Source organism: Antedon mediterranea, chromosome 6, assembly GCF_964355755.1.
Source record: "Antedon mediterranea chromosome 6, ecAntMedi1.1, whole genome shotgun sequence".
In the NCBI taxonomy this organism is placed as follows: Eukaryota; Metazoa; Echinodermata; class Crinoidea; order Comatulida; family Antedonidae; genus Antedon; species Antedon mediterranea.
The window spans coordinates 172,170-188,486 of NC_092675.1; the positions used below are offsets into that span (position 1 = coordinate 172,170).

The window sequence follows — 16,317 nt, forward strand, 5'->3', positions numbered from 1 at the left end:
GCGTAGTAGGAGCCTACACCGTGATGGTAGTACAGAAGAGAGGCCTGGTGTGGCGAGTTATGCTTGTTACACATGGATGTATGCTAATCTTTATTTATCTAGCTAGGCCTGGGCTAGAATAGAAATTTCATATCATAGCCTAGCTAGAATACACGGGGGAGTGAGTGAATGGGATTCCCAGTGAATGCTAGGCCTAGTTTGTTAGTATTACTCTTTTTTTTAAAGAATTTAGCTAGGCCTAGTCTTTTTATTAATATTATATTATAAAATAAATATAGATTAGTTAGGCCTAGATAGGTCCTCACTTTACTGAGTAGCTAGGCCCAGCTAGTTATAGGAATTATGCTATAATATAAATATGTTTACTAGACCTAGGCCTAGGCCTTATACAATACAAACTTTCTGTTAGACCCGTCCAGTCCGATCCCAGTCAGACTCAGAGTGATTGTATTTTGTCATTTTCGGCGTGTCACAGTATTGTTTTGCAACGAGTCAGGTGACTAATCAGTCAGGTGATTAACTGCTGGGGAGTATGCGCAGTCAGTCTCGTGTGTTTGTGTCAATATGGATGTTCGCGCCTACTTAATTCATTTGATAAAAGAGGTATGTTTATTTGATGATAAAATAAATAAAATTGGAAATAGTAATTTAGGACTTGGATAGAACACATTTTGAATCGTGCCATGGAGGATCCCGTGCCACGTTAAAAATAGAGACTAACAACGCCAATTATAACAACATGCCTATTCATAGATAGGCTAGCTAGCTATCTACTAGACTACTAGGAGTAGGGGCGCCGTAGTAGGGGCTTAGGTCCATCTCGGCCGCCGACAACCTCGGCCGCCGGTTACAGAACGCGATATTGTATGGAGCGCCAAAAGTGCCTGTTATGATAGTGTAATAGTGATGACGTGGAATTACAGTCGAAGCGGCCGCCAACCAAAGCGACGCAAGCGGCTGCTAGTTCAATAACGGTAATCTGTATGGAACGCCCTGTGCGCTTTGATTGTCGTTTTGTAATCTTAGATATATAATGCAATACTGTAGAAAGATTCGATAGTATGTAAATGAGAAATAAAGATTCGGCAATACCGTACGTAAATTATTAATGCAATACTGTATAAAGATTCGATAGTATGTAAATGAGATATTAAGATTCGGCAATACCGTACGTAAATTATTAATGCAATACTGTGTAAAGATTCGATAGTATGTAAATGAGATATTAAGATTCGGCAATACCGTACGTAAATTATTAATACAATACTGTATAAAGATTCGATAGTATGTAAATGAGATATAAAGATTCGGCAATACCGTACGTAAATTATTAATGCAATACTGTATAAAGATTCGATAGTATGTAAATGAGATATTAAGATTCGGCAATACCGTACGTAAATTATTAATGCAATACTGTATAAAGATTCGATAGTATGTAAATGAGATATTAAGATTCGGCAATACCGTACGTAAATTATTAATGCAATACTGTATCAAGATTCGATAGTATGTAAATGAGATATAAAGATTCGGCAATACCGTACGTAAATTATTAATGCAATACTGTATAAAGATTCGATAGTATGTAAATGAGATATTAAGATTCGGCAATACTGTACGTAAATTATTAATGCAATACTGTATAAAGATTCGATAGTATATAAATGAGATATAAAGATTCGGCAATACCGTACGTAAATTATTAATGCAATACTGTATAAAGATTCGATAGTATGTAAATGAGATATTAAGATTCGGCAATACCGTACGTAAATTATTAATGCAATACTGCATAAAGATTCGATAGTATGTAAATGAAATAAGGATAATATTAAGTTTATAATGATTATTGTTGAGGCACATCACGTGTATAGTTTATTTCTAATGTTTAAAATAGTTTTTAATAAAATGATCATTATATGCGAGTTACTGAAATAACCCCCCGAATAAGCCATATTGGAGATGCGCCTTCTATGATCGTGCAGCTGTTTCTCGTAACAATACGTTATTTTGCTGACGGGGTTTCCCCTTTTAAAAAAAAAAACGCACTTGTTAGTGTGTCAAATCATGGACAAAACACATACGATCGTTGTCCATGGCCAGGTAAAGATGACGTCTATTATTACCGTAATAACCATACGCTTGAAACGTCTATAGGAGGCTTCTTGCACATGTTTTTGTGAAACGATCCAATGAGCTATGCTCGACGCGATTATGAGATCATGTTCCGAATATGAGCACTGTTTCTATAATTTGACAGTAGGATTTATATATAATTTACGTATATACGTCGACGATACTATAGATTTTAATTTGAAAAATCTTTTATTTCTTCATTTATAATAATCATTTAATGTAAATAATTAAGTAAGTGCAACTTAGTGTCTCACATTCATACGCCGTTCGTAAATCTAAATGTTTAAATATCAGTACCTCTTTGAGAATCGTGTCCACCTTATTATCCATACATTATTCTCACATCTATCATTAATTTTACATCATAGTCCTACTGTAGGGCCAGTACATTGATTTATAACGGCATAGTATCTACATATTTTATTATTATCCCACCATGCTCACTTCAAAGTGGCGGATATCGAATGCAAAAATCATCATCCATGCATCATCTTCCTTTATTGCATAAACCTCCTAAGCCACCCCTAAGCTGGTATAGAACGAGTTTCGTAATTAACTGTGATTAAAAAATACGCAATAGGCGCGTCTACTTGTTTAACTATTACATTATTATTTATTATTTTCAAAACTTTAAAGAGTGGCATGCAAATCTTTTAAAAAACTTGCACAATATTCAATAAAACAAAAACAAAACATTTTTAAAACGATTTTCTAAAGGAACACATTACACTTCATTAAAACCTGTAAGATAAAATGAAAACACAAATTATTTATAAATAATGAGATAATATTTATATTTACTGTACTTAAAAAATAACGATTGAGGTTAAAAATAATGTCAAATAGTATAGGCCTATTATTAGAAATTCTAATATTCAAAATTAACTGAAAACATAATGAGCGTTTTCATTAAAAATTTATCTAATTTGCCATATACAAATTAGCGCGACCAAAATAAAACGCGACCGATATCAAACGTAACTAATATGATAAACCGATTTCATCTGACACCTTTAGGGGTATCACAAATAATATTTTTTTAAAGTTAGCCAGCTTTAGATATAAAATAAATCGAATAGTAAAATATAGGCCTATTGATATTGATTGATATCACTAACTACTACTTTATTAATCTGAAAAATTTAGAAAAAAAGCATTTATTAAAACAATAATTAAAAGTTAATTAATGAATTTATTAATTAGTATACATGTAGAATACGTGCGTATGCGCTGCATTACATTTTAATTACTCACAATACAATACAAGCATCGGTGGCGTGCCATACAATTCGGCTTTTTAATCTGGCGGCCGAGATTGTCGGCGGTAGTGGGTAAGGGCCGGTTGGTAACAATAATGGGTTTCTTTTAGGATAAATTTGACCCCCCAATTTATTTAAATACTGTATAGTATTGTTATTATTAATTTGATTAATACAATTTTATTTTATCTATTTTATTTCCAGAATACTGATTAGGCCTTCAGATTGCAGAAATACTCTACATGAAACTAAAACCAGTAAAAGTATGGCAAAAATGTATAAAACAATATTTTTTATTTTGACAATAATAAAGTTATCTGAAGCAAAAGAAGCTTCAAATGTAACAGTGCAGCCAACTGATCTAAGTATTGTTGTTGGAAACAATGGATCATTCAGTCTTCAAAGTAAAGTAGCACTTGATGAGCCAGTACTCATTATATTGATGAGTTCACATCCTAAGATAGCTACAGTTGAAGATGAGGTTGGTACTGTATTTTGAAAATTATTTTGTTTAAGTTCAGTCTACACTATCAAACTTTATGTGACAAAAAAATGTGATGTGCCCATCATATATAAACATAATGATGTCATATACCATATTTGGGCATATCACACTTTTTTTGTCAAGCTACAGTTGTTTGATAGCGTAGACAGAGCTTAATTCTACATATATTATGATGACATTTTAAAATCATGTATCTGCCACTGAATGTTTGAGCAAATTCTTGATTGACTTTCTTTATTGTACACCAGCCATCTTTAGCAACAGTTTTCCATTTACTATAGTGTATTATAGTTTGGAAAAATATTAAAACTTTTGAAAAATTGTAATTGTATCTTTATATTTGTGTCTTTGTCTAATAATTCCCGGCTTAAGTTAGTTCCATGTATTAATTGATTAACTATTAATAGGGTTTTGGTAAATGTTTTAATTTTTTTTTCTAATGAAATCTTTTTTTCAAAGGATGTTATTCTGAATGACACTAGTAAAGTTTACGTAGAAGTTCAGTCACTTAAAGTTGGCAGAACAGATATTTTAATAAACTCAACTTCAGAAGTGTTAGGAAGGTATGTGTACATTTAAGATCATAACCTTTAGTACTGTATGCATGTTTTTATTCTATAATTGAATATTAAATGAACGTTTGAAAGATTTAAACATTTTTATAAGTATTCATTTTTAATACAATAATAAAGTATTATGGAGAAATTGAGGCAACAGTTAGTGTGACCATGTGAATGAATCTTAATCCATTTAATTGAAAGAAGTGGCTATCGGCATGGTTGATATTATTTTTCTAGCGGCATGGTTGATATTATTTTTCTAGCGGCATGGTTGACCCTTTGTCTGGTGTAAAATCTGAGACAATAGATATTGTTATCTCAGGTAAAATTGTCACAGTCGACTTTGCAAGACATTAAATGCCCGATTGATGGTACCAATAGAAAACAATGAATTTGACACACAATCCACCACATTAACTATTGACTATTGGCACAGTCCTTTGCCCTTTAATTTACATCCACAGTTGACCATGCCAATAGCCTCATCGTTATTTGATTATGTGACCCAGTAAGGATATACTGATAACATATTGATGTTTATTTCTCTTACAGGTTGGATTCATCTTTTCTACGGGTTTCTGTAATTGTGAGTGAAGCATTATCAGTTTTAATCATTGTTGTAGGTTGGATATATTTTGTAGCCTGGTCTATATCATTTTATCCACAAGTTATTTTGAACTTTCATCGAAAAAGGTAAGAAGCATTTTAAAATGGGTTGGGGAGTTGACAGGTGTAAAGAGGCATCTTAGGTTGAGTGCTACCTTTTTTAGTTAATTACTTGGCATAAGTATAGTACTTTGTTGTTTGTTTGCACGATAAGGTCCACAATTTTTAAGTTATTGTCCTGAATGATTGGGTGTTAATACTCACAGAATATGCATATTGATTTTAAGGAAAATTTATATATTGGTGACGTCACAAAAGATTTTGGTGACGTCACAAAAGATTATTAAAATCTGACTTACCTGTATCTTTAAATATTAAATAGCACGCCCTCTGTATTCTTTTAACATGAGCTGAAATATTAAGTAGTAGGCCCTCTCTCTACGAGGTTAGTTTTCCTTGATATATTTTCCTAAGTACTTCACTCAGTTTCTGAGTGCTTTCATTTATTTGTTATTAATTCATTTTTTTTAATTTATCCTTTTTTTTTCATTTCAGTGTTATAGGTTTAAATTTTGATTTCTTAGCCTACAATTTAATTGGTTTTAGTGCATATGGCATCTTCAATATTGGAATGTTCTGGATTCCACATATACAGGTAAAGAAAGGTTTTTAAAAGTTAGAGTAGAGTCACTAAGACGATTTTTGTTTACTGTACCAGCAACATACAGTAACTACATCATGGGTATTCTTTGCATGGTTAAATTAATTTCTATCTTATTTTTATGAGAACTATTTAGTAGCATTTTTATTAATGTTTTTCTTTTCTTTCAGGAACAATATGAAGAGAAACACCCACGTGGTATAAACCCTGTTCTTATAAATGATGTCTGTTTTACTCTTCATGCAATTTTTATCACTGCTGTTACAATTATCCAGTGTCTGATTTATGAGGTAAGGTGTTTGACAATATTGTTTTTTCTATAAATGTTTATGTTTGTCAAAGTGTTCCATAGTTTACACTTGGTTAGAACTGTTTAATTTCAATTTATTTTTTTATTATTATTTTTTGTCATTAAATTATAAAGTTATACTGATTTCATTTTGATTTAAAAATAATTATTTAAGCTTTTACTTTAACCTAAAATTATTCACTTTCACAATTTATCAGAGAGGTGATCAACGTGTTTCAAATATCTGCCGAGCTTTGTTGATTTTAGCGGGATTGTTTTCATTCATCACCCTCATCATCACAATTGCCTCAAAAGAAAACCTGATTTCCTGGTTAGACTATATCTACTATTTCTCCTACATCAAGCTGGGTGTAACCCTTATTAAGTACATTCCACAGGTGAGTCTATTGGATGTGTTCTGCTTTAATTAATTATGGGAGTCAGGTGGTAACTACACACCTAAGTTAGCAATAAAACTGCTAACCCTAACCCATGAAACAAACTGGGTAAATAGCTAAGCCTGAATCAACCTTGTGTAAAGAATGCTATGTTTACATTGCCTATCAAAGATGTGTACATTTGTTCACCTAACATTAGACATATTATATTTTTATATTGTGCCTGCAAATAATGCAAATTAACCATATTGCCTCACATTAAAAGATCATTGTACTTTGGAGTGGGCTTATGCATGAGGATCAAAACATAGTGGGTGAAAATCTTACTAATCTATGCAACAGAATGTTCTAAATTAAAATATGTCATCTGTACTTATATTTTTACAATGGTTGTTCCTAGGCCTGGATGAACTATAAACGAAAGAGTACAGATGGTTGGAGTATTGGCAATATTCTGCTTGACTTCACTGGTGGATCACTTAGCCTGGTTCAGATGTTTTTGTTGGCCTATAATAATGGTAAGTTAGAAAAATTACAAAGAATAAGATTGCACAATAGTAAGTAATTTGATTTTATTTGAAGGGGACATTAGGTTGTTGATCAAATGTAACAAGTTCTACAGTGTTCACGGATTATTAGGAGGAACCTATGAATGCTGAGATAATGTAGATTAAAGTATTGGAGGGCCCTTTAAGAGTACTATTAACAAGGGCCCTTTGTCCTCTTGTGTTACGCCACTTAATAAAGACAATTCTAGACTGTACCCATGGCAAAAACCCCACTTTCATATTTACAATTTTTTTTTTTCAGATGATTGGAATTCGATTTTTGGTGACCCCACAAAATTTGGTCTTGGTTTCTTTTCAATCTTATTTGACATTCTCTTTATACTACAACATTACGTATGGTATCGAGGGAATTCCCCAAAAGTTGAGGAACGTTATTCAGAGATAGGAAGTAAAGAACCACTACTCAATGGCTTGACAGATTCATATGAATCTTTTAAGTGATCTTTTGGAAAGATTTTTAAATTAATATAACAATAGTTTTTTAAAATTGTATAATTTTATATCTACCTTAATGTTCGCATTATGTTAAATCTGTATAATAATGTATAATCACCACCATAATAGTGGTACAGAGTATAGAGTACAAATCCTAGTACACTGTTCTGAATCATTTGAGAAATAATTTATTTGTTTGAATAAAAGCCCCGCTTTGACTAAATGAGTTTAACTCCCCACTAAAAAAAACCCCGAACAATAAATGCCACGGGACGTTTTATTCTAATGAATGTGGTATTCAGCTTTGTAGTCCTAGGTATCAACATAGGATTTGAGGTAGAATATAGCTTTAATTCTTTTTTCACGTACAAAATCTTCTCTATAAAACTTCAAAACCTATTGTTTTTTGGCAAGTAAACATAAAAATAAAGAAATCGTATTTACAACTCTTCAATCACAGCCATATAGATGTTAAGAGAGTTTATTCTAAAGTACAGTATATGTCATAAAATTATTATGAATAATGTTGTACAATTTTAAAACAGTAACATTTTTTTAGATTATTTACTTTCTATTAAAAGTATATTTGTAAAAATTGTAATGGGCACAAAATTGTTTTGCTGTAATTTTTATTTTAAAATATTAGTAATTTAATTTTGTTTTTCTTTAAGCAAATTATATAATTACATACAAAAATTTAGTTAGTATTTTTTAGTTTCGATTAAGCCTTTGTACAACAGAAGTATATAAAGTGAAACATAAGAGGCTGACAATTTTACAATGCATTGTACAGTATTATACGAATTCCAAGATATATATACCAATTTATACAGCATTTTATTATATTGATGTAAACATATATTTTTGATTATATTAATAATATGTATAATATTGTAACAAGCCACCAATAAATTCAGATGGCGCTATACAATAGATTGTCTTGATTTATATCATACCAGTTGTATTAAAATCTGAAGATAAAAACTATATGTAAAAGTGCAATATGATTTTATTCTTACACTCCAAAAGACCAGAGCATAGAAAAGAAAAAACTAAGCAATTCAACCAATCAAAATATAAATTTTATTCAGCCATAAATGACAAATCACACACACATTCTGTTATTTTTAAATATAAAACACTATATGAAGAGTACAATATGTATTTTAAATTTAACATTTGATAAAATTATGACAATAATTGTTCATTTTCCATTTCATTAATTTATTCATCATTAAAAAGAATAGAATAAAATACATGTTATTATAATAGTACATATTTTGATACTGAAATTCACCCAGACTACACAATAATTAAATTCATATAATATGCTACTGTAATAAATAACAAAAATACCTCAGTAAAACGTGAGTAAAGTATATACTGTACACTTAAAAACACATTTAAATCTTTAAAATATAAAACAAGAATACAATAAAACCCCTAATCAGTGGACACTATCATGACCAATCAAAGTATCTATCTCTTGAATAGAGGTTGACCCTAGTGGGTGTCAATTTTAAATCAAACACTATTCAACACATATTGAAAGCTACAATATTACTGTATTTCAGTAGAGTATTATATATGCACACAATTCACAACAAAAACAAGCCATCTCATCCTATAATGCCCTATTGTTTGTGACACAAAAATGTGATGGACATGATGATGTCATATCATCACCATATTTGGGCATGTCACTACCATATTTGGGCACATCACACTTTTGTTGTAAAACAAGTTTGACAGTGTAGACAGAACTTTATTCTCTCAAATCAATGTCCCAAACAGTCATTGATTGATTTGATTGATTAAATGGGGATCATTTGGTGGATATGTGCGTTTCATAAATGTTACTTTAACAAATGTTAAAATGAACATTAAAATGAGTAGAAGAAGAATGACAAAAACCTTTGCAGATGACACAGTTTTGTACACCAATATTCCTGAGATTAAAACATCTTCAATACAACTATTAACCTGGAATTTACTAAAATATTTTCCAGGCCTAGAAAGTTATGTAAAATTTGACTTTCTTGACAAGTCATGGGAAGTTACAGCAAGAAAAATACAAGACGAACCAAACATTTTTTATAGACATCATTTATACAATTAATTGTATTGCATTTTAACTTGTCAATTTTGGCTAGAATACAAAGAGTCAATTTCATGGAAAGTAATAACAATTGAAAAAGTGTATGGACCCTGTTAAAAGTTGGTTTTAATTTGATAAAACTGCATATCTTGGCAAATAATACATCAATGCAATATTAATACACACAAGCACAATAACAACATTGTTGTATACAACAGTTTTCTAAATTATATTAAATGCATAAACATTATAAATACCACAGTTTACTATAATATATACTTAATAATAGTTACTGGATTTTAAAAATCAATTCTCAAGCTTTCAAATTCCGGTATGTTCGTCGATAAATCTTACTTAAGGTATCGTCAAATAACTGACGGTTGCTTCTGCCAGTTAGATAAGGACCATTTTGACTCCAGTAACTTCCATTGTCCACATGAAATGAAACACTACAAAGATAACAAATTTTCACAAATTCATGTTAAGCTCTGTCTACACTATCAAACTTTATGACAAAAAAATGTGATTGCCCATATATGATGGACATGATGATGTCATATCACTATCATGTTTGGGAATATCACTACCATATTTGGGCACATCACACTAGTTTGATAGTGTAGACAGTGCTTTACAATGAATTTAATATGTACTACCAAATCTGGACACCCAAAATGTCTGGTTTTATGGAAATCTAAATAAGAAATAATTTAAGAATCTATGGAACAATTCTGAATTTTGAAGAATTTCTGGTTTTCATATAATATAAAATAAAGTGAGGAAAGCCATTATTATTCTATATTTCAAACTTTAGTTTCAAAACATTTATATAGACTCAGACAGTAAAATATTATAAAATACTGTACAATGCAATAAAATAATGATATAAGGTCAGAGTTTGTCTTCAGTGATTCAAAGTTCAGAATAGACTACTGTAGTTACTGTAGCTTTACATTTTTAACTACAAAATAAGTGAAATATTCTGTACAGAAAGTATTAAGTATATACAACAATGAACTGGTAATTAAATAAAAACAATATAGTTTAATGTTTCAAATAGTTGTTAGTGACAGTTACAATGTGCAGTAGTTGAAAGAAACAAACACTGAAATAAGATTAACATAAATAACAAGTAAAACAAATATTAGAGAAATAAAAATAAAACTAAAATAAATTAAATGCAACAGAAAAAACAAACCTGAAAGATTAAGAACTGTGTATTTTACCTCCTGTTGAATGACCTATCAAGAACACTTTGTTTTAATGGGGATACTGATGACCTAAGAGCAACAAGGGCTTCATCTGATGCTATTGAAGATATATCGTCAACATCCACCGACTGAAGACAGAAAATACAAAAATATAATACATGCTTTAATTCCTGAATGTTAATGACTGGATAGTGAGGGCATGTGGCGCAGTGTGTTAGATATTGGATTACTGATCATGAGATCGTTGTTCGAATCCAACTCTCACCGCATAGCTTGTATCCTTAGGCAAGACACTTTACTTACATTTGCCTCTCTCCACTCAGGTGTATAAAATGGGTGCAGGTTAGATCAAGACACAACTTTGCACTGATTACTAGCTGCATTATTATGAGAGTACGTTTCCATACGTGTTTGATCCAAAAAATGACCGGGGTAATAATGCGCAGTGCTAATTATTATTAATAATAATGTTTGCATCAAGCTGAACTTCAAAGACAAATAAAAATAAATTTACCTCAAAATTTTTTTCCAAAGCTCTACTAATTTTATTCCTAATGTTGTGTGAAGTGTTCAATGAATAGTCTCCTAATCTCTGACGTAGAGTAGGTTTCATTAACGTAGGACTTAGTGACCTTGTTCGAGCTCGTCTAGGAGAGCGAGGAGAGTAAGGCAGTCGACCATACTCAACATCTACACCAGGTGATGTCCTCACTATACTACTGAGTCTCAACTGGTTCATATCTTCAAGAATTTCTGTAACAAAACACTATTTGTTTAAGTTTCTGCAAAGTTTGGTTCCCACTAGAAAGAAGTTAAATCATCAGTGTTGCTCATATGCAAAGTAGAAAAAGGTGTCGGTTCAAACTTGTGACTTACAGGGGTTATGTTTACACAACACTTTGCGTCAATATGTTGCTTGTACATACTTGCATTGCATCCTAGTGAGAAACAAGCATAAGGGGCCCCATCAGGATATAAATCCCCTTTTGGGAATGTAGAGGGCTATGTTATAGATTGAATAGAAAATTTCATAAGTAAGTTATTTTACAAGGTTTCTTATTTTTATATCTATTACTCCTCACCCTGAGTGTCATCACTGATGGTTGATAAGCTAACAAGGTCCAGAGCCTTCCTTCTATTTTCTTCAAACTGTAAACAAAATTACAAAAGTCACATACAGTATGGTCGTCTATGAACTAATGGGGTTCTGAGGGAGTATTTGCTTAGTTTGCCTGGCTTTTCAGGTATAATATATTTTCTACATCATGTTCTATATCAATAAGCTAAAGTTTACAGATGGCTTTGCAGGTATAATACATTTTCTACATGATGTATGTTCTATATCAATAAGCTAAAGTTTACAGAAGGTTTAATATTATAGTTGTGTGAATTTCTGTAAACTTATTGAATAAAGACATTTGTACATTCTCACCGTATCATATCGGATTCCATTATTTGGATGGTAGTTGTACCGATGTCCCCAGTAACGGTGACCATAGTAACGCTTATATACTCTACAAATTGTGCAATCATTTTCAGATACATATCCTATAAAGAAAAAAGTATTTGCATGATCGATCATATAAAGAGTACATCATGGAGGATAAATTGAAAGCATTTACAGTCACCTCAGAACTACTAAAAATAAGAAGGAAATATAAGGAAATTGTGGCCTAATCTCTGTCTACACTAAACCTAGTTTGACAAAATAAGTTTGATGTGTCTACATATGGTAGTGATGTGTCTACATATGGTAGTGATATGTCAAAATATGGTAGTGATAAGACATCACAGTATTCATAATATGGGAACATCACATTTTTTTTGTCACATTTTGATAGTAGAAATAGAGCTTTACAGACCTTTTAAAAGTTTTCCAGGTTAACAAATTCACTTATATCAGACACTATAGATATACTGATGTTAACACTGATTTTAAAATAACATATAAGCATTGCAAAAGCACTTTTCATTTAAAATTTAATAATTGGATTGTGAAAAACAAGACAGTTATCAACAGACATACGTGTAATTGTGCCATTTGATTTCCGAAGACTTTTAGAAGGAGCAGAGGCTGGTCGCCGTGGAGACAAGGACCTTGCTCTGGATGGAGACACTGCTCTGTTTTTTGTGTCTACCTGTAAAAACAAAATACAGTATGAATAATTAATACAAGCTTGAATACATTTGAAGTGACAAATTGATTGAAGAAATCAGGATAAACTTACTCTTTTATAAAAGAATGGAGGTCTACCATCTTGTGGCGGAGTACTGTTGATTGTCTTTGGTTTTCGTTTACTGTTGCTTGAATGTCTTTGTGGTGATCGCATACGGGAAGATGATGTTGCTAATTCATAACTTTTGGTTCTTAAAAACAATAGAATGTTTTCATTAGACAAATTTACAATTCTTTAACACAAAATGTCATTAGACACACATAAATTTCGGTTGAATATCAAATCAATTATTTTTACATATACCAGTCTTCAGGTGTGCTTTAATTTGTAGTGGCACCTTTTGTTGCTTTTCCAAATTTAATGAACATACTGTAGTCAATCTTTTTTTTTTCAAAGAATCAATACTGTAGTTCTTTGATCTATAATTGGCAATTAAATTTGCTTTTGGATGTGTGTAAAAACTAACCTCTTTTTGGTCCTTCCTCTTGCTTTGGCAGGTGTTACAGATACAATTCTCTCTACAGGGTTTTGAACTGATAATGATTTAAACTCATGGTATGTTGCAGACGTACAGTCACGCACTGTTGTCACACAGGAGAACTCAAGCTTGGGTGAAATCCCCTGTACATAAAATAGATACTGGATTGATTATACAGTATGTGTGTGCATTCCATGTATGTATACAGTCACGCACTGTTGTCACACAGGAGAACTCAAGCTTGGGTGAAATCCCCTGTACATAAAATAGATACTAGATTGATTATACAGTATGTGTGTGCATTCCATTTATGTATACAGTCACGCACTGTTGTCACACAGGAGAACTCAAGCTTGGGTGAAATCCCCTGTACATAAAATAGATACTGGATTGATTATACAGTATGTGTGTGCATTCCATTTATGTATACAGTCACGCACTGTTGTCACACAGGAGAACTCAAGCTTGGGTGAAATCCCCTGTACATAAAATAGATACTAGATTGATTATGCAGTATGTGTGTGCATTCCATGTATGTATACAGTCACGCACTGTTGTCACACAGGAGAACTCAAGCTTGGATGAAATCCCCTGTACATAAAATAGATACTAGATTGATTATACAGTATGTGTGTGCAATCCATTTATGTATACAATGGATGTAAGTTTTATACAATAAATTTACAAACAAAATTTCTTTTAAAAATAGATACCATAAAAAAATATTGAGCATTCAAATGATATAGGCCTAAAATTATTAAGGAATGGTAGGGATATTATTACTGTACTAACTATTATTATTTAATTTATTTTAAAAGCAATCTTACCAAGGCAATCTAACAACAGAATGCTGAGTTCAGGAGATCAAAGGGATTATCTGTGGCATCTTAACAGACACTGCGCCGCGGAGAATATGTGCATAGTACAGTAAATGTGGTATTTGTCGCAGCCAAACATAAGATCAAAGGACTGTTACGAGTTCCTATCTTGGCAAGGCAAGCTCAGTGTCCTGTTGTTAAATTGCCTTGAGCCTACTTACATTGAACCAAACTGTTTTCTTCAATAGGAGTTCACGATCAGCATCAGCATACGCAGGAGTCAATGTGTTCTCAGGATAGAGGAAATCCCTGGCAGATGTACGATAGTAGGCTAGAAGCTGACCTTCTGAATAGTAGTCAGGTGGAAGTTGGATTAATTCAATTATCACAGTTTCTGCCTCTAAGACATAGGTCATGTGTGCTGGATCCATACAGTTTGTGAACGTCTGAAATTTTAAAATGCATGCTACACTTACGACATATTTAAATGAGTAGGCCTCAGAGCCTTAATATTAGTACAACAAATAACCATGAAGAGCAATTGTTTTATGTGTGTTCATCTTCAATCATATATATATTTTTTAACTTGACAACATAATGAATGGCATTCAGGTACACATCCACTCACTGTAACAATTGCTTGAGCACTGATATTTAATGTCCATTGCCACTTGAAAAAATGAAATATACACACTCTACAAAATGGGCTTTATTCCATCTTGACTGGGTGGCAGCTACCTTACATGCCTTAGTCCTTTATCTGTGCCACCACACAGATTTTGGAATATGCCAACATTTTATGTACCGTAATTGACAGCAGAATGTACAGTAAGAGCAGGGAAGAATGTAATTTCACTCTTCCCTTGTAAGAGTATAGCATGGAGTTATGAGTATAGAGAGGACAACAGATGTTCCAAACCTCCCGTTTCATCCAATCTTCCAAATATTATCAAAATCTTTCAAAATGTTGGTGTTTGATAACAAAAAATGTTCAAAACCATGTCTACTCAGGTCTCAACTTTAGTTAATTTCTGTATTTAATAGATAATTACATCAGATCAGTTGCTAGAATGTGCAATGCACCTCTAACTGAAAAAAACAATTTATTTATTATTTATTTATGTGCGATTGCACAAGGTAGTTTGTGATAAGTTTAAAACACATCAAATCTGTTGGAGGTTGGAACATCTGGGAAAACCAAACATACTGTACCCTGTCAAATGACAAAACTTGGTGAAAAAGAAATGGGAAAACAGGAGGAAGACACAATGTGCGCCTCTGCTGGCCAAGCATGGTAACTTGAAGGTATACATCTTCACGACTTGACAATACAGAACCAGGGCATGTGACCTGTTGAAGAAAAAATAATAATCAGCGGTTTATTTCAGTGCTACAGCAGCAAACAGTGTCAGCTCTCCCTCCCAAAGGAGTATACGATAGGGCAGCCGACCATCCTGTAAATCCTATTTTAGACAATGCCTGTAGGCTGTAGCTAGTTCGTCAAATAGATGCATACCAGCTTAGCTAGGGCCAGGCTGAAACAAAAATTACATAGGCCTATTCCATCACTGATCATCAGGTTAGGAATAAATAATTAATAATTATAATAATAGTTCGGTAGGCCAGATTGAGTGAGATAGATACTAAGTTATAGATACTATAGGCCTAGGTCTACTCATCTTTATTAAGTACTTTATCCTAGGCCTATATAAAAGTGTATTATCATTGTTGACGTTTAAATCATTCCCTACTACCATAGAGGCCTAGCATTATTGATATGATAGAGCAAAAACAAATTTTTTTAAATTTAATAATTTTATTTCAGCAGGTCATTGAAAATAAATAATAATCTTACAGCATGAACATTTAAATCAACACTCAGACGTAAAGCTTTTCTTGGCATTTCTGTAAATGCATCTGACTAAGTTGAGGCTAAACTCTAAAATATGCTAGGCCACACTGTAGGCCAACTGTCGTTCATTCCAGAATTTGGATCGGGTAAATAAGCCACTTCCTAGGCGTCTTGTTTGCACTCTCGCCGCTGCGAAAACACAAACACTTTATCGAAAATCAACAAGCGTCTCGACGCGATGGACGCCAAATTCCAATTAACC

The 16,317-nt window shown here is 32.3% G+C and overlaps 2 protein-coding genes across 3 annotated transcripts; one reads left to right on the plus strand and one right to left on the minus strand.

Moving 5' to 3' along the window:
* The first annotated feature begins 489 nt into the window (after positions 1-489).
* LOC140051008 (cystinosin-like) lies at positions 490-8,340 on the plus strand. Its single transcript, XM_072096065.1, has 9 exons — positions 490-603; positions 3,603-3,879; positions 4,363-4,466; positions 5,016-5,156; positions 5,625-5,724; positions 5,901-6,020; positions 6,238-6,417; positions 6,818-6,935; positions 7,228-8,340. Exons 2-9 carry the CDS (start codon positions 3,664-3,666, stop codon positions 7,425-7,427), a joined length of 1,179 nt encoding a protein of 392 aa, XP_071952166.1. The 5' UTR covers positions 490-603; positions 3,603-3,663; the 3' UTR covers positions 7,428-8,340.
* Positions 8,341-8,533: 193 nt separating this feature from the next.
* Positions 8,534-16,273, minus strand: LOC140051068 (spermatogenesis-associated protein 6-like). Of its 2 annotated transcripts, none has more exons than XM_072096157.1 (11): positions 16,059-16,273; positions 15,416-15,553; positions 14,425-14,649; positions 13,374-13,528; positions 12,959-13,097; positions 12,757-12,868; positions 12,163-12,278; positions 11,813-11,879; positions 11,245-11,483; positions 10,746-10,858; positions 8,534-9,968 (listed from the first exon to the last, which is right to left on the minus strand). In XM_072096157.1, the coding sequence occupies exons 1-11, from the start codon at positions 16,104-16,106 to the stop codon at positions 9,833-9,835; spliced, it is 1,488 nt and encodes a 495-aa protein (XP_071952258.1). In that variant the 5' UTR covers positions 16,107-16,273; the 3' UTR covers positions 8,534-9,832. The 2 variants fall into 2 exon arrangements, with proteins under 2 accessions (XP_071952258.1, XP_071952259.1); XM_072096158.1 differs by having other exon boundaries at positions 9,831-9,968; positions 10,718-10,858.
* Between the last annotated feature and the right edge of the window lie 44 nt (positions 16,274-16,317).

Coding starts and splice junctions, on each gene's coding strand:
- LOC140051008 (XM_072096065.1), top strand. CDS start 3,664: ATGGCAAAAATGTATAAAACAATATTTTTTATTTTGACAATAATAAAG. Junction 5,725..5,900: donor TCTGGATTCCACATATACAG/GTAAAGAAAGGT, acceptor CTTTTCTTTCAG/GAACAATATGAAGAGAAACA. Junction 6,021..6,237: donor TCCAGTGTCTGATTTATGAG/GTAAGGTGTTTG, acceptor ACAATTTATCAG/AGAGGTGATCAACGTGTTTC.
- LOC140051068 (XM_072096157.1), bottom strand. CDS start 16,106: ATGCCAAGAAAAGCTTTACGTCTGAGTGTTGATTTAAATGTTCATGCT. Junction 15,554..16,058: donor TTGATTTAAATGTTCATGCT/GTAAGATTATTA, acceptor TTTCTTCAACAG/GTCACATGCCCTGGTTCTGT. Junction 12,279..12,756: donor ATCAAATGGCACAATTACAC/GTATGTCTGTTG, acceptor TTTTCTTTATAG/GATATGTATCTGAAAATGAT.